The 20,887-nt window shown below is 50.8% G+C and overlaps 1 protein-coding gene across 1 annotated transcript; it reads left to right on the plus strand.

Moving 5' to 3' along the window:
• The first annotated feature begins 8,465 nt into the window (after positions 1–8,465).
• On the plus strand, positions 8,466–20,648 carry polr2a (RNA polymerase II subunit A). Its single transcript, XM_037478786.2, is given in 30 exon segments — positions 8,466–8,792; positions 9,565–9,697; positions 9,786–9,922; positions 10,022–10,195; positions 10,325–10,606; positions 10,685–10,846; positions 10,996–11,216; positions 11,303–11,435; positions 11,551–11,675; positions 11,839–12,049; positions 12,160–12,369; positions 12,453–12,621; positions 12,719–12,813; positions 12,907–13,110; positions 13,213–13,435; positions 13,563–13,746; positions 13,876–14,047; positions 14,142–14,247; positions 14,342–14,547; positions 14,648–14,911; positions 15,017–15,224; positions 15,327–15,427; positions 15,533–15,637; positions 15,748–15,930; positions 16,006–16,209; positions 16,318–16,504; positions 16,644–16,757; positions 16,868–17,017; positions 17,133–17,921; positions 17,924–20,648. Coding segments are annotated over 30 exon segments (5,898 nt in total). The 5' UTR covers positions 8,466–8,705; the 3' UTR covers positions 18,283–20,648.
• Positions 20,649–20,887: the final 239 nt, after the last annotated feature.

Consider the following 20,887-nt stretch of genomic DNA (forward strand, 5'->3'; position numbering starts at 1 on the left):
TTGAGAGGAGTATTTTAATGTTGTCTCGGGCCTTGATGTGGCAGCCTTAAAAAACAAAACAAAAAAAACCCAATGTGGTCCAAAAAGTTTTTTTTTTTTTTTCCAATAACAGGATTGATCACCGTTTGAACTAAACAGAGAAATGTTGCGTAATTATCACAGAATCGCACAAACGCTGACTGTAAGTAAATGGCGCAGTTAGAAAGGCCCCCTGCGGAGGGACAGCGCTGTAGGAGCAATGTTTTGAACAGCGAGTCTTTGTGTCGTTGGTTTGTCGCGGTCTACCAGCATGACGAAACATATGCACACACGATTTGGGGGGGGGGGGGCAGAAACACATTTGTGCCCACCGAGGAGGGCAGTGAGCGTTGACACCGGCGATGTGGCGACGGTGCGAACGAGAGAGAGAGAGAGAGAGAGACCGTACGAAAGGCCTCTGCTTTCAGAACATTGGAGAAGATACTTTGTGGATGTTTTAAGGAGGATTAAATTTAATCGGTGCGTTTGTTCGGCCTTAAAACGGCAACGAGTGATTGATTTCTTTTGGCACAAGGGGGCACCAAAATCAGAACCCTTTTGCCCGAAAACCGCTATTTTAATGTAAATAAAACTGCTGTTTAAAAGGTGGGAGCGTGATCTTTTAATTTTTTTTTAGTTCTGGTAAATAGATTAGTTATTTATTAGAAAATAGAAGAGCCAATTCTTCGGGTCACTTCACTTTTCCTCTCATTTCCACGGCTGAAGCGTTTTCCAGGTCTTCAAGGACGCGTAGGAACCTGATCCCTCACGGTGCTTTGTGGCTCAGGTAAACAGCAAAGCGTAGGGGAGTCAGTCCCCTTATATTCGATAGGGAAAGGAAGGGATTAGACACGTATATCAGGTGTCAGATCTCAAATTCTGTTTTCATTCAGACGGAGAGGAAAAAGCGCTCCAGAGACAGCAGTTACGCAACCAGTGGCAATTTTAGTTTCTTCTTAAAGTCACATTTCCCTCATTCGATTCAATGAAAAAGGTGTGTCCAAGCTTTTGTCTGTGTGTGAATATTTCCCGAGGAGGTAAACATCCCCCGGTAAAGAAAAAAAGGGTGGGGGGGGGGTAACTAACCTGGTCTCTAGCTGAGTTGGCCTGAGATCAAAGCGGGAAGTCAAACGGCGCTCGAGGAGTTCAAATGTCCGTGGCTACGCGAAGAGAAAGCTGTGGCTCCACGAGCAGCAGCTCCTCTGTGTGTGTGTGTGTGTGTGTGAGAGACGTGAGGCCTGCACACAGAGAGCCAGAGGGAGGAAGGGAACCGCGGCACACGCATTGTGCACGCAGGGTACAGGGCGTCTGAGCCCCGGGCGTCGCTCTGCAGACGCCGGGGCGGCGTCGCGGGGTAACTGGATGAAGGCGGAAAGATGAGCGTGCCGGAACACGTCCGGCGCCTCAGCTGTTTCTCTCACACACACACACACACACACAAAAAACGAATGTCCCAACGGCGTAGACCAGAAAACACACCCGTCCGCTGCGTGTCAAACCTGCAACGCTCAAGATACCGCAGTGTCACGAGTTATTAAGTTAAACTTTTTTTTTTTTTGTGGGATTGATGGGTTTCATTTCAGGCCTTAAATTTCCAGTCAGCGACCATCGCGCCCCCCCCCCCCCCCTCCCCCTCCCCCCGCTACTCCGCTACTCCGGGGGGAGGACTGGAACACGTGCGTCCCGAGCAGATGTCCACGACCCGCACTGCCGCACGGCGGAGGCCGCTTTCGTGCCGACAGGTGACGTGAAAACGAGGACACCATCGTCACGCGCAGCTTTTAGCGGGACCCGCCGACGCCTTGGGCTCCAGAAGGCGTGTGAAGCACTGCTGAGTCACTCAAACTGTCCCTGGACAGATAACATGTTATTCTGTTGTTGTTTTGTGGGGGGGGTGGGAGGGGGGGGGGTGTTTTAAAAAAGGAATTCAATGGGTTTTAAGCCCCACAAGAGGCAGCTGGAAGGGAATATGTACGATCAGACTGATACGCAACAAACAGCTGGCAAAATATGGTTGTATAACAGGAAGCAAAAAAAAAAAAAAGAGAGGAGAGAAGGAAGAGAGGGATTCGGAGTGCGGACGTTGCCAAAGGAGACTGAAAGAATAGGTGGAAAATCATCTGGGAGGGGTGCCTGATACGGTGTCGAGGAGAGGAGGAGGGGGGTGGGCTGGTTTTTCCACTGAGAGAGAGAGAGAGAGAGAGAGAGTGAGAGAGAGAGAGAGAAGAGAGAGGACGGCTAAATCAAATTAATTAGCTCCTCCATCTCCAGGCGGCTAGTCAGGCATGCTGTACTGGCGAAGAGAGACAGTTGGAGGGAGAACGGGGGGGGGGGGGGGGGGGGGGGGAGGTAGGGGGGCTGTTGGCATACGAGAAGGGGGGAGAAAGCGAGATAGGACACGGCGGAGGGGTGAAAAGCCTGCTGTGTGTGCAGGAGGCCGGGCCTGGGAGGGGAGGGGTGCATAATTCTCTGATAAGCGCCAGCGTTGTTTTGCCGGAGCCTCTGTTCAGTCATGAGGAGGAGGAGGAGGAGGAGGAGGAGGAGGAGGAGGAAATGGCTGCGTGTCGGCTGACGCTGGTCGCTGCTGCCCTTCTGGGGGGGGGGGGGGGGGGGGGGGGGGGCGACGGCGCTTCCTGTTTCTCGACAGCCTGTGTTTTTTTGAAGGCACTGTGCTGCGAACCACCCTGCTTTTTCCGCACGCCTTCTTTAAATAGCACGCAGGCACTTCAAGCGGAACCTCCCGGAGAGACGGGGAGGAGAGAAGGTCTCTCGAGGAGGAAGGAAAAAAGGAAGATGCTCAGAGTTTTGGGTTGTTTTGTTTTTCTAGCAGAGGCAACATGGGTGCAAACTTTGAAAAAAAAATACATACACATGAATAATAAATCACTTAACCGTTGACATGAGAAGAAAAGGGGGGTGGGGGTGGTGGGGGAGGGGGGGGCGCGCAGCGGTGAAAACAAGAGAAAAGAAACGACAGATGGTTTGAGGCGATGGCGTCACGCCAGGCGAAACAAAACGGCTGCACGGCAGAGAAACTAAAAGACCAAAAAAAAAAAGTGGGGAAAGTGAGGAGAAGAGGCCGGGGCGAGCGGAATGCCCGGGGGAGAGCCAATGCGGGGGGGGGGGGGGGGCATGTGGCCTCCCTGCGGAGGGAGGGGAGATGAGAGGAAACGATAAAGGTTTGAGCGTAAAGGAGACGGTTCAGACAATAAAAGGAAGAAGCATCACCTGACTACGAGGGAGCAAACAAATAGGCCCCGTCAGCCAATCGGGTATCAGTTTATATTACGAATTCATAATGTCAACAAGCTGGGTCCTGCTGGGCATTTAGGTGAAATCGATATACACGTAATTAGCACATGAATCCCCGAGTTGCGGCACAGAGGTCACGCTGACCTTTGACCGCAGCGGATAGAATCAGTTCATCCTCGAGTGGAAACTTGATTTGTGGAACATCTTTAACCGCCTGCAGCCGATCTCGTGACATCACAGCGGCGCTACGGACGAGCGAGCGCACCACCGACGTGACATAAGGCCCCCCCCCCCGGGCCTTCGCCAGCGTGGAGCCGTTAAGCGAGGCAGGAGGAAGAGGAAGATGGTGTGTGTGTGTGTGTGTGCGCAGCAGAGGGGGGTGACGAATGACGGGGCCAGAGGTCAAAGCGCCGCGGCAGGGCGGCAGCAAACGGCTCAGAGTGGCAGCGTTTCCTGGACGGGGCTTGGCTGCAACGCGAGAACCCCAGATTAGCACTAAGCCGATTGCAGCGCCAGGTGGGATCGAGAGCAATTAATTTAGCACCCAGATAGTTCCAGGAAGAGGCCGAAAGAACGTTGAGAGAAAGAGAAGAAAAAAAGAAAGAAAAAACGCCGGCCTCCTGGAAAACAGCGGATGACTTTAACACTCCCACTTGCACGAAAAAAAAAAGAAAAAAAAGAGCTCTTGTGTTAAAAAGAGAGCAGGGGTGAAAGAAAGGGAGCGTTGGGGTGTTCTGAAAAGGGTTCGCAGACGATAAAAGAAAGATGAAGACGCTTGGCAGCGGCTGACATGAGCCAAAACAAACAGCCAAAGAACAGGACATTCTCTAGCGGACAGAAATGGGACGGCCTGTTCGGCTCCAATGAGCTCTAAAAGAGAGCGAGCCTCCGGCCCTACGTCACACCCATTCGTATTACAAAACAGCATCTTGGTGCACAATTTCAGGGGGACGGGGGGGGACGGGGACGGGGGGAGACACACAGCCTAAAATATTGCCGTCTTATTCGTATATATCCGGCCATTCTCACAAAAAGAAATCGCACACAAAATGACTAAGATATGGCCAACGTCTCCATCTGCCGTGTTCACTTTTAGCGGGGCATATTAAGCCGATGCGGCGGATTAGGGTTTGGTTATTTTTAAAAGCTGAAGGCTCCCTGAATTTAGGCCCACAACCTCGGCACAGATAAATATATATATATATATATATATATATATATTAATTCAAACAGCAGCATCAAAGCGTTCAGGACAATGTTGTCGTTACAGTTTAGGCTTTTTGATCGTTAAAGCAGGCCGATAGCCAGCTCCTCCCACTGCGCTTTGCATCCGCCTGTCTGTTTCTCCCGCCCTGTCAGTCACCTACGACGCCCCCCCTCTCCCCCCCCCCCCCCTCCTCCTTCCCCTCAGTCAGGCTCTGACATCAACAGACAACAGCTCCCCCTAGATTCTTAAATGCTCACCCCACCAAGGAAGGACTGCCTCTGGAAAGAAAATTTGTACAGACTAAATTAAAAAAAAAAAAAGAAAAAAGATTATATATATACAATTTTTTTTCTTTCTTTTTACAACATCACGGTGATGCCTGCTTAAAAATAGCAACGACTGGAGAGTACCTACAGCCAAGTAACAATACAGATCATTAAGCCAAATTTGAATTAAATAGAATAAAAACTATGACCAATTCCATCATTGAAATGAAAGGAAAATATAAGCAAATCTCAACAGTGAGGTTCTCCCACATATAACATGTTTTATCTGTATTTATTGGCATTTAGTGCCTTAAAATGAGAGGTTATCATTTCCCCAATGGAAGGCTTTTGCAGTGGTTAAAACATCCAATATTTGGTAAACTTAGATGCAGTCCATTGATGGAAGAAATCAGAAGCTGTGAAAATTAGTGTAAAAATGATCACACATTAACATCCTGCATTAAATATTTGACTTGGTGAAGCACCAAGTATAACATGCAAAATATCCATTAGCTATCAGAAAATAAAATCTGCTAATTTTGTTACAAAATGAGCTTTAAAACAGCATTTTACAGCTGTACCCGTAGAAGTGGCGTAAACGTTAGCATTTTATATCATATCTACATGACTACTGTAGATTTATCTTATGTTCATTTCGAATTTGAAGTTTTAGTGCATTTAGTTATCCTCCAAACTGTGCTCTCCTTATAAGCAACCCCCCAGATTAATCTTCATACAGTTCGCTTGTACTGCTCATATTGTCAGCAAGAGTGGAAGGCAGTGCTAAAATGTTGCAGAGACCCTTTACACGGTGCTGTATACATTTGCTCACACCATCAGAACCAAACTTTCTACCACACCACAGGGCTCGACAGTCGGGCCTCCGTGCACTGACCTCCTCGCAGCAGCAGGGGGCGCACGTCTGACAGCCCGGAGGAACTCGCTTCCGCCTTGAAAACGTGGTTGTGCGGCGTCTTCATTCTCAACGTGAGCCAGAGGAGGGAGCCAGCTGGTCAATAATGGATCCTTTGTATAGTCATGGCATTGCATGGCACATGGTGAACAAAGTGATTCCCTGTCACATCCTGCGATGCATTTCTTCGGTTTGATGACTGAACGCAAAAAAGGGTTTGGGCTCCATGGGGATACTGCAGATGAGGTCGTCGGGGTGCTCGCTTCTAGGCTTGAAGGATTTCTTTCTCTGCTGGACCTGCCAAGAAGACATGATGGCAAAGAGGTGTGTTGATGCAGTCAACGTGCATCAATATGACTGTTCAAATGTACCCCAAGAATAAAAACAACCCCACAGTCCACCATGTTGGTTCAGTGTCTTTATTTAAAAACAAGGCAGTACAAATATAACAGTGTCATGATGTTGTCTGGAGTTACATGTATTAAAACACCAGAAGGAGTTGCATTCAAAAGCACGGATATTGAGATGTGATTAAATCACTGTCCAGCCTTTACTTCCACTTCTATGAACGTTTGAAGGCAGCTCGCAATAGGACGAACACATCTGAGCACCTTCTGCAAACAACACAACCCTGCTTGGATGGGACAATGGGTATTTACGGCTCTCCAAGGGCTCATACCTACATACATGCCGTTCTGCTTTCAGACAATTATGGGGCCCGTCAACACCGGGCCAACATGTTTCCTTCCCTTTGGCTCTACTAGCGAAAGCTGAGCGGATAAGTCTATTGTGTAACAAGATGACGGAATCTTAGTCCATGGCGACCAGATTAAATACTTTAACTAGCCTGCGACACCTAACGAGTGGGATACCGTCACGATCAGCTGTAAAAACGCCAAAAAGGACAAACGTACCCCGAGAAGAACAGACTTGTGGCCCCTAACTTCAATACCGACGCAGAGCTCGTTGAAATAACGGCACTGGCTAGCAACGTATCGCCGGTCTACATCGCATCACGTTAAAGATAAGGAAATTAAACACCCCCCCACAGTCGCTTTACTATTTAAACTCCATTATATTCCCGAAAAGGCGAAGCTATTTGACCAGACAAGTTAGCCAACAAGAATATGCCGGACTCCATTTTTTTCCCGTTCACAACAAGCAGCATATCGTCAAACACCGCCATGTTGGCTGCTGCCGGAGTCCAACAATGCTAGCGAAATAGCCATCATTTCTGTGCTCAGTGCGGCGTTATGATACAGCACCCAGCATACTCACTACAACACGACCGTGTAGTAAAGTTTAAAACTAAGATAGAAGTTAACTCCCACGGTCAGGGTTTTACTCGTCCAAGTTAACGTTAGCTCATAATTAGGTTACTGTGGTGAGGAGCTAGCTTAACGTTAGCTGGAGGTTTTGTCCCGAAACGTCCATTACAAGACGACCGGCTTCTTTACCGTGGCATTTCATCAAGACATCTTTTCAGAATAACGCCACTGGAACGTGGTCTACGTCGCATTCAAAGCCAAATGCATCAGCGAAGCACAATACACGTAGTGTGTGTTGAAAAAAACACCACTAAACAGCAGGGGACATACGATCGTCTTCGGCAATAAATGTTAGTAGTTAACGTTAGCTAACAAGATCACCGGCTACTACGCGAAGAGGAAAAAAAACTAAGCGTTTGTATTTAAAACGTATTTCGTTCGCTTGTAAAATGCTAGCATCACTCATATTTGAGAAATAATTAGTTGGCAATTAAATACACAATGAACCGACGTAACAAACGAATGTTACGCAGCTTTAACCGCCAAAACGACGGTATTTCAGACTGCTTTCGAAACGTGGCCTTCGACAATGTATTGCATTTTAACAATAAAAGACAAATACCTAAAAACTACTGAACAAAACAATTGGAATTAAATTACATATACAACATGTTCTTGTAATATTGGTAAACGGTTGTTAAAAAAACAACGTTGAATTAACACCTAAGGCTTCCCCCGGACTTTCCTGAAGGGTGTACGGAAAATCCAGTCTGCCGGCTGGACTTCACTCCCAGGCGAGTCCGCGGCTTGCAACAAAGTCCCAGAGATCCGAAAATGCAAAAGAGGGAAATTCCAAAAGACGACGTGTGTGTAAAGTAGCTAAAAAATAATCCATGATACAGTAGCTCTCGATGAAAATATAGTGTATTTTGTCCATTTCTCCCTGTATAATCAAAGGTCTTAACAGGCCTCAGCCCTGAGCCTCTTTTCTTAGAGCCCAGGCTGATCTACAGCGAGACGAACGGGGGAACAGAGATTTTTTTTTATTTTGCTCTGAGGGAAGAAATTCACATCGGCCCGATTCGGCAAACACCGGAGAAAGGGCGGGTTTTGTTGGAATTATTCTAAGAAGGTTCATTTCTTTATAGCCATTGGTCATCTATTTTGTTCTGCTCAATATTAACAAGAACACGGACGAATGGAAATCGTTCAAATTGAATATTCACATTTTGCATGCAAAGCATACACGGCACTGCCCACACAGCATTAATTAAGCCAATCGGGGTGAGTTTTTATCGACTCAACACCCGCCTACGATTCTGATTCGTTAAAAAATCAAGCGTTCCTCCTAATTGGCTGTACGTGCAACTGAATTAATTATTCATACGACTGTCTTGAATGGCCAATGAGCGTTTTACTACGGAGATCCATGTCCCACCCTCCAACGAGTCAGTCCCTGCCTTTCTGAGTCAAAAACCCCGTAGTGTCTACTCAGTCTATAAAACCAAGCGTTGAGCCGCTTCATGTTCAGAAGCGCTCAGAGCGCTCCAGAGTGTAGACCTAAAAAGGGAAGGGAACAGTCGGTAGCCATCATAATTAAGACCTAAACAGTAGTAACTAGGTTATAAAGGCTAACGACAGCAGCGGTGCCTGGGATATCGCCTTCGGAGACTTTCCGGTCACCGTTGGCGGACTGACCAGAGTCGTGGTGGCAATTTAAAGGCTGTTCCTGCTCACAAAGCGGCGTGCCGAGGAAGGACGCGTCTCTTTGAATACACAGGATGCACGGACCGCCCTCCGGCGACAGCGCATGCCCATTGCGCACGATCAAGAGAGTTCAATTCGGCATCATCAGCCCAGATGAGCTTGTAGGTTTTCTTTTTTTGGAGGGGGGGGTTGGGTATTTTATTGATTACCGGACATATCACAGATCACGTATACAGTTTCTTGATTAATCTTGTAGCTTAACATATGTGGCAAAGACATGGTTCAGTTAACAACGGAAAATGCTCGCTGTTAGCCTAGCCTAGCTAACTAGCTATATCAAGCTGGTGTAGCTTGTGCTAGTTAGCATGTTGCAGGAAGTTTGAAAAACTAAGCACAACATTCTCAAAAAATGATCCATGCTATCACATGAATTAAACCCCCTTTTTATTTACGCAATGTACCTGGTAGGCCCTTTTAGTAATTGAAATTTGAATCTGTACCTTTTCGTTGTGCACATAGCTCGCATGGTTCATTACAAACTCGTCGCATTGTACGCATTGGTCTGTTTATTCCCACAATACATTAATAAAAGGGTACTTTAAACAAAGTCCGATAAGCATGTTTTTTCTTCTGGATAAAATATTTGGTTGGGTTGAACATTAGAGCAGCTTTATTTTATTGAGCATAGCGTTTTGCTTAACGTAATAGCTAGATTGGTTTACGTGTTAATTGAATATATTTTTAGCACAGAATATTGCATTACGGTTAATATCATTGGCTTTTATTCATTAATATTTTCATAACGTTAAAAGAATATTTGTTGAAAAATTCACATACAGAGGATGTTAGATGGTCAACTACCTACTGTGAATATATATATATATATATATATATAAATTTGTGAAAATTAATAATTTATGTATTTCTCCCCAGAAACGGATGTCCGTTACTGAAGGGGGAATCAAGTACCCCGAAACAACAGAGGGAGGCCGTCCTAAACTTGGTGGCCTTATGGATCCGAGACAAGGGGTCATAGAACGGACAGGAAGATGTCAGACATGTGCAGGTATGTCCCTGATTGACTGACTGACGTGTTGCCATGCCTATCTGGCCTTGATTGACGATACAAACATGTTTTGTTTATTCTCCCTCAGGCAACATGACAGAATGCCCCGGCCACTTTGGGCACATAGAACTGGCAAAGCCCGTTTTTCATGTCGGCTTCGTAAACAAGATAATGAAGGTTCTCCGATGTGTTTGTTTCTTTTGCTCTAAGTTATTAGTGGATTCGGTAAGTATCAAATGCATGTTACCGTAGATAATGGTAATAATTCACAGATTTTTTGGTATTGTATGATATTGAACTCTGTTCCACTGCTGTTGCCTCCAGAACAATCCAAAGATCAAAGACATCCTTATAAAATCGAAAGGACAGCCAAGGAAACGTTTGACACATGTGTACGAGCTGTGCAAAGGAAAAAACATCTGCGAAGGAGGAGAGGAGATGGACAACAAATTTGGAATGGAACAGCAGGAGACCGAGGAGGACATCAGCAAGGAGAAGGTATTTGGGCGTAGTTTTTTCGTCACACTTAACAAGCACTTTTTGCTCTCCACTTTCACAGCGCCACCCAACGTGATTATTTCTCGCACTAACCTTCCCGCCCCTCCCCTTAAAATGCGACTCGCGCAGGGCCACGGTGGCTGCGGGCGCTACCAGCCGCGCATCAGGCGCTCCGGCTTGGAGCTGTACGCCGAGTGGAAGCACGTCAACGAGGATTCGCAGGAGAAGAAGATCCTGCTGAACCCCGAGCGCGTGCACGAGATCTTCAAGCGCATCTCGGACGAAGAGGACGTCATCTTGGGCATGGACCCCAAGTTCGCCCGGCCGGAATGGATGATTGTAACTGTGTTGCCGGTGCCCCCGCTGGCTGTCAGGCCCGCTGTAGTTATGCAGGGGTCTGCTCGCAACCAGGTAAACTCTTTAAGACCTCCCCCCCGCCAGAAAAAACACAAAAACACCACAAAACACTAATTATCTCTGTTTTTGAAGGATGACTTGACCCACAAGCTGGCTGACATAGTCAAAATCAACAACCAGCTGAGGAGAAACGAGCAGAGTGGTGCTGCAGCTCACGTCATAGCTGAAGATGTCAAACTGCTCCAGTTTCATGTGGCCACCATGATTGACAACGAATTGCCCGGCCTGCCAAGGGTGTGTATGCATTCCCTCTGTGGGAGTTAGATCTGTTCCCAGTCTGAGATTCAGCAGGACATTGTCTGAAACATTCCCAGAAACACTTTTGAAGAGTATTAATGGTACTGCTTGGATTACATTTGTTCCCCCCCCCCCCCCTTTCACAGGCAATGCAAAAGTCGGGCCGCCCTCTCAAATCCTTAAAGCAGCGTCTAAAGGGGAAGGAAGGGCGAGTCCGAGGTAACCTCATGGGCAAGCGCGTGGACTTCTCGGCGCGAACCGTCATCACCCCAGACCCCAACCTGCAAATCGACCAAGTGGGCGTCCCCCGATCCATAGCAGCCAATATGACCTTCCCGGAAATAGTCACACCCTTCAACATCGACAGGTACCGCGAAGTAGCCTGCTGATCCATCTTCACGCGAGGACGCGTGATATTTGCTCTCCGCTAATCAAGGGTGTCGACGGTCTCAGGTTACAAGAGCTGGTGCGAAGAGGGAACAGCCAGTACCCGGGGGCCAAGTACATCATTCGCGACAACGGGGACCGAATTGACCTTCGCTTCCACCCAAAACCAAGTGACCTTCACCTCCAGATCGGCTACAAGGCGAGTCCAGATACTTTAGGCGCAGCCCATAGCACCACGTCAGTTACACAAACTGTTACATGTTGATTCTGAGTATTTTTTGAGGCTCACTCAAGCGCGTTTTTCCTCCGTTTAGGTGGAAAGACACATGTGTGACGGGGACATCATCATCTTTAACAGGCAACCTACACTACATAAAATGTCCATGATGGGGCACAGGGTGCGGATTCTGCCCTGGTCCACATTTCGACTCAACCTCAGGTACCGAGTCATAGCTTGATTTTCCCTTTTTATTCTTACATACCGGTGATTTTGGGACGGTGTTAATTTGACCTCGCACTGTTGGACAAACGATTCCTGAGTGAAACGAGTCGTCCGTGCCGTTGAGCGGTTCTAACATCCCTGTCCCCTGCTCGGCCTTCAGCGTCACCACGCCATACAACGCCGACTTCGACGGGGACGAGATGAACCTCCACCTGCCCCAGTCCCTCGAGACCAGGGCGGAGATCCAGGAGCTGGCCATGGTGCCGCGCATGATCGTCACGCCGCAGTCCAACCGGCCCGTCATGGGCATCGTGCAGGACACCCTCACGGCCGTCCGCAAGTTCACCAAAAGAGACGTCTTCTTAGAGCGGGTGAGGGGTCGCGGTGGTGGGGGGGGGGGGCGCCCGCGTTTTGTTTCCCGGGGTCCCGAAGGGGGTCTTGACGCTGCGCCTCTCTCTCTCTCTCTCTCTCTCCGCCACAGGGCGAAGTGATGAACCTGCTCATGTTCCTCTCCACCTGGGACGGGAAAGTGCCTCAGCCGGCCATCCTGAAGCCCCGTCCTCTGTGGACGGGCAAGCAGATCTTCAGCCTGATCATTCCCGGACACATCAACGTGATCCGCACACACAGCACCCATCCCGACGAGGAGGACAGCGGCCCGTACAAGCACATCTCGCCCGGCGACACCAAGGTACCTGAATTGTGGGAGGGGGGTGAATGACGATGCAAGCGAGCCCGCGTTTGAACTCCTGTCCGTCCCCCCCCCGCACACAGGTCATAGTGGAGAACGGCGAGTTGATCATGGGGATCCTCTGTAAGAAGTCTCTGGGAACCTCGGCCGGCTCCCTCGTCCACATCTCCTACCTGGAGATGGGCCACGACATCACCCGGCTCTTCTACTCCAACATTCAGACTGTGGTCAACAACTGGCTGCTCATCGAGGGTGAGTGAACGCACCGTTGGTTGCTGTGTGTCACCAATATTATTGGTATCCTGTGTTTTGTCTTAATACTTAAGTTTTCTCTCTATATTTTCTTCAGGTCATTCCATTGGTATTGGGGACTCAATTGCTGATGCAAAGACCTACCTTGACATCCAGAACACCATCAAGAAAGCCAAACAGGATGTGATAGAGGTAACCACGACACATCTCTAAATACTCACAGAACTTGTATAAGATATTTATTATATTTCTGATGCTTCCCCCCCCCCCCCCCCCCCCCCCCAGGTCATCGAGAAAGCCCACAACAACGAGCTGGAGCCGACCCCCGGTAACACACTGAGGCAGACCTTTGAGAACCAGGTGAATCGCATCCTCAACGACGCCCGTGACAAGACAGGATCCTCGGCCCAGAAGTCTCTGTCCGAGTACAACAACTTCAAGTCCATGGTGGTGGCCGGTTCCAAGGGATCCAAGATTAACATCTCACAGGTAGAGGAATCCCTCTCGCTGCCGTCGCCTCATGACCCAGGAGTCATGGCTCATGGCTACGTTTGACGTCTCCTTACCGCTCGCCTCTGCCTCCTCGTTCAGGTCATTGCCGTGGTGGGGCAGCAGAACGTGGAGGGTAAGCGAATCCCCTTTGGCTTCAAACACCGCACGCTGCCTCACTTCATCAAGGACGATTACGGCCCCGAGAGCAGGGGCTTCGTGGAGAACTCTTACCTGGCCGGCTTGACTCCGACGGAGTTCTTCTTCCACGCCATGGGAGGCCGAGAGGGCCTCATCGACACAGCCGTCAAGACGGCCGAGACCGGTGAGTCCGGGTCCGCGGGGGAGGGGAGAGACACGAAAGTCGAGTTGTGCCGCACGAATATACAAGGGCGAGCTCATAGTCGCTGGCAGTATATGAAAAATCATTCAAACCACTCGCAACACACCAGGTTACATCCAGCGGCGTCTGATCAAGTCCATGGAGTCTGTGATGGTGAAGTACGACGGCACGGTGCGTAACTCCATCAACCAGGTGGTCCAGTTGCGTTACGGCGAGGACGGCCTGGCGGGAGAGAACGTGGAGTTCCAAAACGTGGCGACGCTCAAGCCCTCGCACAAGGCCTTTGAAAAGAAGTGAGTCGTGCGTGCACCTCCTCAGACACTTGGAGGTTTGTGTGTGGTTGGACAGTTGGTTTGTGAGACATTTGAGGTCCTCCGCGATGTCACTCCTCGCTGATTTCCCTTCTTGTCCGTTCTTTCCAGGTTCAGGTTTGATTGCAGCAACGAGCGAGCGCTGAGGCGGACGCTGCAAGAAGACGTCGTGAAAGACGTGATGACCAACGCCCACGTGCAGGGTTCGCTGGAGAGGGAATTTGAAAAGATGAAGGAGGACAGAGAGGTCCTCCGAGCCATTTTCCCTACTGGGGACAGTAAGGTGGGCCTTTTGGTCTCTCCAGTCTCTCGCCGTGCCCTGTAAAAAAAAAAATCCCCCAACACTCACACCCTGCTGTGTTTGTCCTCGCCTGCAGGTGGTGCTGCCATGCAACCTGGCCAGAATGATCTGGAACGCTCAGAAGATCTTCCGCATTAACATCAGAACCCCGACAGACCTCAATCCTTTAAGGGTGGTCGAGGGTAAGCTAACCAAATCATACACGGCACCAAAAAGGCCCTCGCGCGTGTCACGTCGCCTGCTCTCCAACTCCCTGTGTGCGTTTGCAACCTGCAGGCCTCCAGGACCTGAGTAAGAAGCTTGTGATCGTCAACGGCGACGACCCGCTGAGTCGACAGGCCCAGCAGAACGCCACCCTGCTCTTCAACATTCACCTGCGCTCCACGCTGTGCTCCAAGCGCATGACGGAGGAGTTCCGCCTCACCACGGAGGCTTACGACTGGCTGCTGGGAGAGATCGAGACCAAGTTCAACCAGTCCATTGTAAGTTCGGCCCGTCGTTGCATTCAGTGACTTAGCCCTGCCCTCCTCCCCCCCCCCCCCCCCCCCCTCAAACCTCACGCTGTTCCTCCCGACCCTTTAGGCTCACCCGGGGGAGATGGTCGGCGCCCTGGCTGCTCAGTCCCTGGGAGAGCCGGCCACCCAGATGACCCTGAACACCTTCCACTACGCCGGCGTGTCGGCCAAGAACGTGACGCTCGGCGTGCCCCGCCTGAAGGAGCTGATCAACATCTCCAAGAGGCCCAAAACGCCCTCGCTGACGGTCTTCCTGCTGGGTCAGGCGGCCCGCGACGCCGAGCGCGCCAAGGACATCCTGTGCCGGCTGGAGCACACCACGCTGCGGAAGGTGAGGGGGCCGAGCCCACCGTCACGCCTCGCCTCGCCCGTGAGGCATTTCAGACTAAAGGTCTCTCTCTCTCTCTCTCTCTCTGATTCGCTCTCTCTCGCTCAGGTGACGGCCAACACCGCCATCTACTACGACCCCAACCCCCAGAACACGGTGGTGTCGGAGGACCAGGAGTGGGTGAACGTGTACTACGAGATGCCCGACTTTGACGTGACGCGCATCTCCCCGTGGCTGCTGCGCATCGAGCTCGACCGCAAGCACATGACGGATCGCAAGCTGACCATGGAGCAGATCGCCGAGAAGATCAACGCGGGTGAGCGTCCTCTCGCTTCCAAGTAGTCCGAAGGAGGCGAGTCCTCCCCTTGCTACACTTTCTTTGTTAACTTTTTTTTTTTTTTTTTTTGGATCCCGCAAGGTTTCGGAGATGACCTCAACTGCATCTTCAACGACGACAACGCCGAGAAGCTCGTTCTGCGAATCAGAATCATGAACAGCGATGAGAATAAGTTCCAAGAGGTGAGGGTCGCTGTTTCGATGTTTACGCGCGCCGCGTCGCCCTCTAGTCGGCCTCGATGTCAATCACAAAACACTTGCTATTTTTCTTTTCATTTTCTTTTCTAGGATGAGGAAGTAGTGGACAAGATGGATGATGACGTGTTCTTGAGGTGCATCGAGTCCAACATGCTGACAGACATGACCCTGCAGGGCATTGAGCAGATCAGCAAGGTAACGCACACACGCACACATGGTAGCCTTTCTGCGACCAGGTGACAGCAGATCTCACTCAAACCGGCAAAGCGGTTACAAACGTCTAAGGCGGCGCTCTCCTTCCGCAGGTGTACATGCACCTGCCCCAGACCGACAATAAGAAGAAGATCATCATCACGGAGGACGGCGAGTTCAAGGCCATGCAGGAGTGGATCCTGGAAACGGACGGCGTGAGCCTCATGAGGGTCCTCAGTGAGAAGGACGTGGACCCCGTCCGGACCACCTCCAACGACATCGTGGAGATCTTTACGGTGCGAACGCGACTTCGTCCGGCGCTCTTAAAAGGTCACGTCGGATCGAGGGTAACCGTGTGATCTCCCTCGCAGGTGCTGGGCATCGAGGCGGTGCGAAAGGCTCTGGAGAGGGAGTTGAACCACGTCATCTCCTTCGACGGCTCCTACGTCAACTACCGCCACTTGTCGCTGCTGTGCGACACCATGACCTGCCGCGGTCACCTGATGGCCATCACGCGTCACGGCATCAACCGCCAAGACACGGGGCCCCTCATGAAGTGTTCCTTTGAGGAGACGGTGAGCCGACCGAGTCCCGACTGTTGCAGAAAGGGAGGACTTTTATTTTATTTTTTTACTCCTTTTCTTCTAACGGCTCCTCCCCTTTTCCCCACGCCTGCTCTCCAGGTGGACGTGCTGATGGAGGCGTCGGCCCACGCCGAGAGCGACCCCATGAAGGGGGTGTCTGAGAACATCATGCTCGGCCAGCTCGCCCCGGCGGGGACGGGATGCTTCGACCTGCTGCTGGATGCCGAGAAGTGCAAATACGGCATGGAGATCCCCACCAACATTCCCGGCATCAGCGTGGCTGGACGTAAGTATGGAGGCGAGGTGGTGGGGGAGGGGGGGGTGGGGGAGGAGGTTGGAATCACAGTATAGCTTTCTGTCGTGGATGTAGTTGGGGGGGGGGGGGGGTCCGTGGTGTTAATCTTCTGTCTCCGTCCTATTTGCAGCCACCGGAATGTTCTTTGGCACGGTGCCGAGTCCCATGAGCGGCATGTCGCCAGCCATGACCCCCTGGAACACCGGGGCGACGCCGGCCTACGGCGCCTGGTCTCCCAGTGTCGGTGAGTGTGTGTGTGTGTGTCTGTGTTTGGCTCGTCCTGTTTTTAATTTTTAATTTGGGGTGACGGTTCCCTCGCTGAGTTTCTGCCTTTTTTTTGCGTTCTCCCTCCAGGAAGTGGCATGACGCCCGGAGCTGCCGGTTTCTCTCCCAGCGCGGCGTCCGACGCCAGTGGCTTCTCCCCAGGTTACTCCCCGGCCTGGTCCCCCACCCCCGGGTCCCCAGGGTCCCCGGGGCCCGCCAGCCCGTACATCCCGTCTCCAGGTTTGTTTGTTTACCTCCTTCCTTCAAACGTAACCTGCCCAAAAGACGGTGTGTTTTTTTTTTTTTTGTCCTGTTCATCTTGAATCACCACTTTCTCCACCCTGTTTCTCCTTAGGTGGAGCCATGTCGCCCAACTACTCCCCCACGTCTCCGGCCTACGAGCCTCGCTCCCCCGGAGGCTACACCCCCCAGAGCCCCGGCTACTCCCCCACCTCTCCCTCCTACTCCCCCACCTCTCCCTCTTACTCCCCCACCAGCCCCAACTACAGCCCGACGTCTCCCTCCTACTCGCCCACCTCGCCCAGTTACTCCCCGACGTCACCGTCCTACTCCCCCACGTCTCCGTCCTACTCCCCCACGTCTCCCTCCTACTCTCCCACGTCTCCGTCCTACTCCCCCACCTCCCCGTCCTACTCCCCCACCTCGCCGAGCTACAGCCCGACGTCGCCGAGCTACAGCCCGACGTCCCCCAGCTACTCGCCCACCTCGCCTTCCTACTCGCCCACCTCGCCCTCCTATTCTCCGACCTCTCCCTCTTACTCCCCCACCTCCCCGTCCTACTCCCCCACCTCTCCCTCCTACTCGCCGACCAGCCCGAGCTACAGCCCGACATCGCCAAACTACACGCCCACGTCGCCCAGTTACTCCCCCACGTCTCCTTCCTACTCGCCTACGTCGCCCTCCTACTCCCCGACCTCGCCCAATTACACCCCGACCAGCCCCAACTACTCCCCCACCTCTCCGTCCTACTCCCCCACCTCTCCGTCCTACTCCCCTTCCAGTCCCCGCTTCACCCCGCAGTCGCCCACCTACACGCCCAGCTCTCCCTCCTACAGCCCCAGCTCTCCCTCCTACTCCCCCACCTCCCCCAAATACACCCCGACTTCACCCTCATACAGCCCCAGTTCCCGGAGTACACCCCCACCTCTCCCAAGTACTCCCCGACATCGCCAAAGTACTCCCCGACATCGCCCAAGTACTCGCCGACCTCCCCCACCTACTCCCCGACGACCCCGAAATACAGCCCCACCTCTCCCACCTACTCCCCCACCTCGCCCACGTACACCCCCACCAGCCCCAAGTACTCGCCCACCTCCCCTACGTACTCGCCCACGTCTCCCAAGTACTCGCCGACGTCTCCCACGTACTCGCCCACTAGCCCCAAGGGCTCCACGTACAGCCCCACGTCGCCCGGGTACAGCCCCACGTCGCCCACCTACAGCCCGGCCATCAGCCCCGACGACAGCGACGAGGAGAACAACTGAGCCGCGGAGGAGGAGGCGGCGATGGGGGGGCAGCTGAAGGAGGCGGAAGCCTACAGAAACAACCCCACCCCCCCCCTCCCCCGTCACCTTGCGGAAGGAGAGGGGAGTGGGTGGAGTCACCGGAAGGACAGCACCTGTAACCAGCTGGAAGTGGCGATGCTTTGAGCCACGGGGGGGGGGGGGGGGTCTTGAGTGGGATTGTTTTTTTTCTTTGGGGGCCAAACCTCTGATATGCTCCCGTCTTTACCAATTAACCCCCCCCCCCACCTCTGCTCCCTCCTTTACCACAAGAAATCAGTCAAATTATTGTGTGAAAGACTTGACTGCCTGAAGGAAAGAAAAAAAAAAAGCTGCCTTTTTGAAATAGTTTTTTTTGGGGGGGGGGGGGTTTCATTTCCACACGAGATGAGGGACAGAACTGCAGACCCCAAGAGGGAATGAAAAGGAGAGGACGACACATAAGGGGGGGGGGGGCTTTTTAACTTAACAGTGTGCTGCATCCAGTCTCTCTCTCATTCTCTCGGTGTAGAGTTGTGGAAATCGTACATATTGCCAAAAGCCTTTTTGAAAAGAGGATTGTATTTATCACTAAAGCGTAAGCTCTAAAGCAAAAGTGAGGGCGTCGAGGTCGAGCCTTTGTTTACTGCGTATTTTCATCGCGGCGCTGAAGCCCAGGCGACGCCGGTCGGATCAAAGACGGAGCGTCGGTGTCGGATTGTCCAAAAGGGAGGAAGTCGGCTGGTCAGCTGACGTGATAGGGAGAGAGGGAGAGAGGGAGAGAAAGTGGCTTAACTTCATGGGTAGCCATCACCCCCACCACCCCCAAAACCCCACGCCCCCTCCCCGCTTTCACTCTCCAAAGACGGAACCAGAAAGATGTCGTTATACGCCCACCAGCAACTCGACTTGTGCATCAAAAGCAAAAAAAACAAAAAACTTTTCCAGATAAAATTCTTTCCTTGACGCTGGGAAGTTTAAAGATTTATATGAAAGAAATAAATGATTATTCTCTTTACCCTTTTTTGTTTCCCTGAGGGACACTAGTTAAGTGTTGCTGCTTTTGTCTTTGTTTGCATGAGTAGCACATGTTCATACATTTTAATCGAGCTTTAGGTTGAAATTGGGTTTTTTTTTTCTTTTTCAAATCCCTCCCCAGTCTCGGTAATCTCGGGCCCCCGTTTCCGGAAGCTTTGGACTCCTCCCATTTATTTAAGAAAGTGAAATACTATTCCGTGTGAATACGATTAGAGAAAAACTACAATTTATCATTTAGTTTGTCGGCTTTTCTCTTGTTTGCTTTTGGTGACTGTTTGCAGGCTCGTGCTTGTGTTCTGTGGATGAAGGGGCAGGGGACACTGGGGGGGGGGGGGCTTTAAAGAAAGAAAATTTGTCCCCCTTTCTCAACCATTTAACTATTTGTGTTCTACTAACAAACCGCGTGTGATGACGCTTCAGTTAAAGACAGTCCAGGTTTTTTTTTTTTTTTTTTTCCCCACTTCTCGGGATGCCAGAGGACAACGTTTGTCCTCCCGCTGGCCTTTTTCTTTTTCAACGACATTGAACAGTTTGATTCCACTTGAGCAGAGATCGTCTGAAGAAAACACTTTTGGACTCTGTTTATAAAAAAAATAAAATAAAAAAGATTTAAAAAAAAGAAGAAAAAATCCTTACCCACTACATTAGTGCGAATCTTTCTGTTTGAAAATGGGTGCTTTTCTCACGTGGCTCCACCTGGTTTGATTCTTAGGGAACCGTCTGTACGCCTGATGATGATGGAAACCCCCCCCCCCCCCCCCCCCGTTCCCCCACTTGTTCCATCTGAATTGGTCGGACCAGCTGGGTCTCCCCCCTCTCCCTCTCCCTCTTTCTCCTTCCTCTTCATCCACAAGTGATCCTCATTTCTGAAATCAGTGTTTTTTTTGTTTTTTTTTCTACCAGTGTATTTACCAGTGACGAGGGGAATCCAGGGAGGGAGGGGGGGGGGGGGGGCAGGGCAACGACGTATTGGATCTGACTGGGAGTCCTGAGGAGATGAAACACGGCTAATAATGTGTCCTGGTGGACCTGAAGGCCCGAGACGACGTGTGACGCTTTTTGTCCACCATGTCCTGCATCTAATCCTGTGCAGTCCGGTCAATTCGGGGCCCTCAGGACTCCCAGGTTGTGTGAATGTATGTGTGGTTGTGCAGTTGTTGTGCGTCTGAGGGCGAGACAGGGTTTCAAACTGAGGAAAAGACCTCACGCGTCTGGGCAAAGGAAGATTTAACTTTAAATTGCCACTGTATAGAAATCGATTCATTATTTCTCTCTCTGTATCTTTGTTTTGTTTTTTGACTTGGAAAAACATGAATAAAAGTTTTACTACACGTCTGTCGTGCCTTTTTTTTTTTTTTAATTTTCACTAGTTTACTGAATAAGCTAATGTTGGTGTTTATGCAACAACGATTTTACAGCATTTGAGGAAAAGAAAAGACCTTTTTTGTTACCGGGTTAAACTACATGTTCTGTACTCTTAAACGGACACATTTGATCAACTGCTTTACAGCTATTCAGATTGAATATAAATAGTTAACGTATTGAATTATGTATAAAATGAGCTGGTTAT

Source organism: Pungitius pungitius, chromosome 1 (genome assembly GCF_949316345.1).
Source record: "Pungitius pungitius chromosome 1, fPunPun2.1, whole genome shotgun sequence".
Lineage (NCBI taxonomy): Eukaryota > Metazoa > Chordata > Actinopteri > Perciformes > Gasterosteidae > Pungitius > Pungitius pungitius.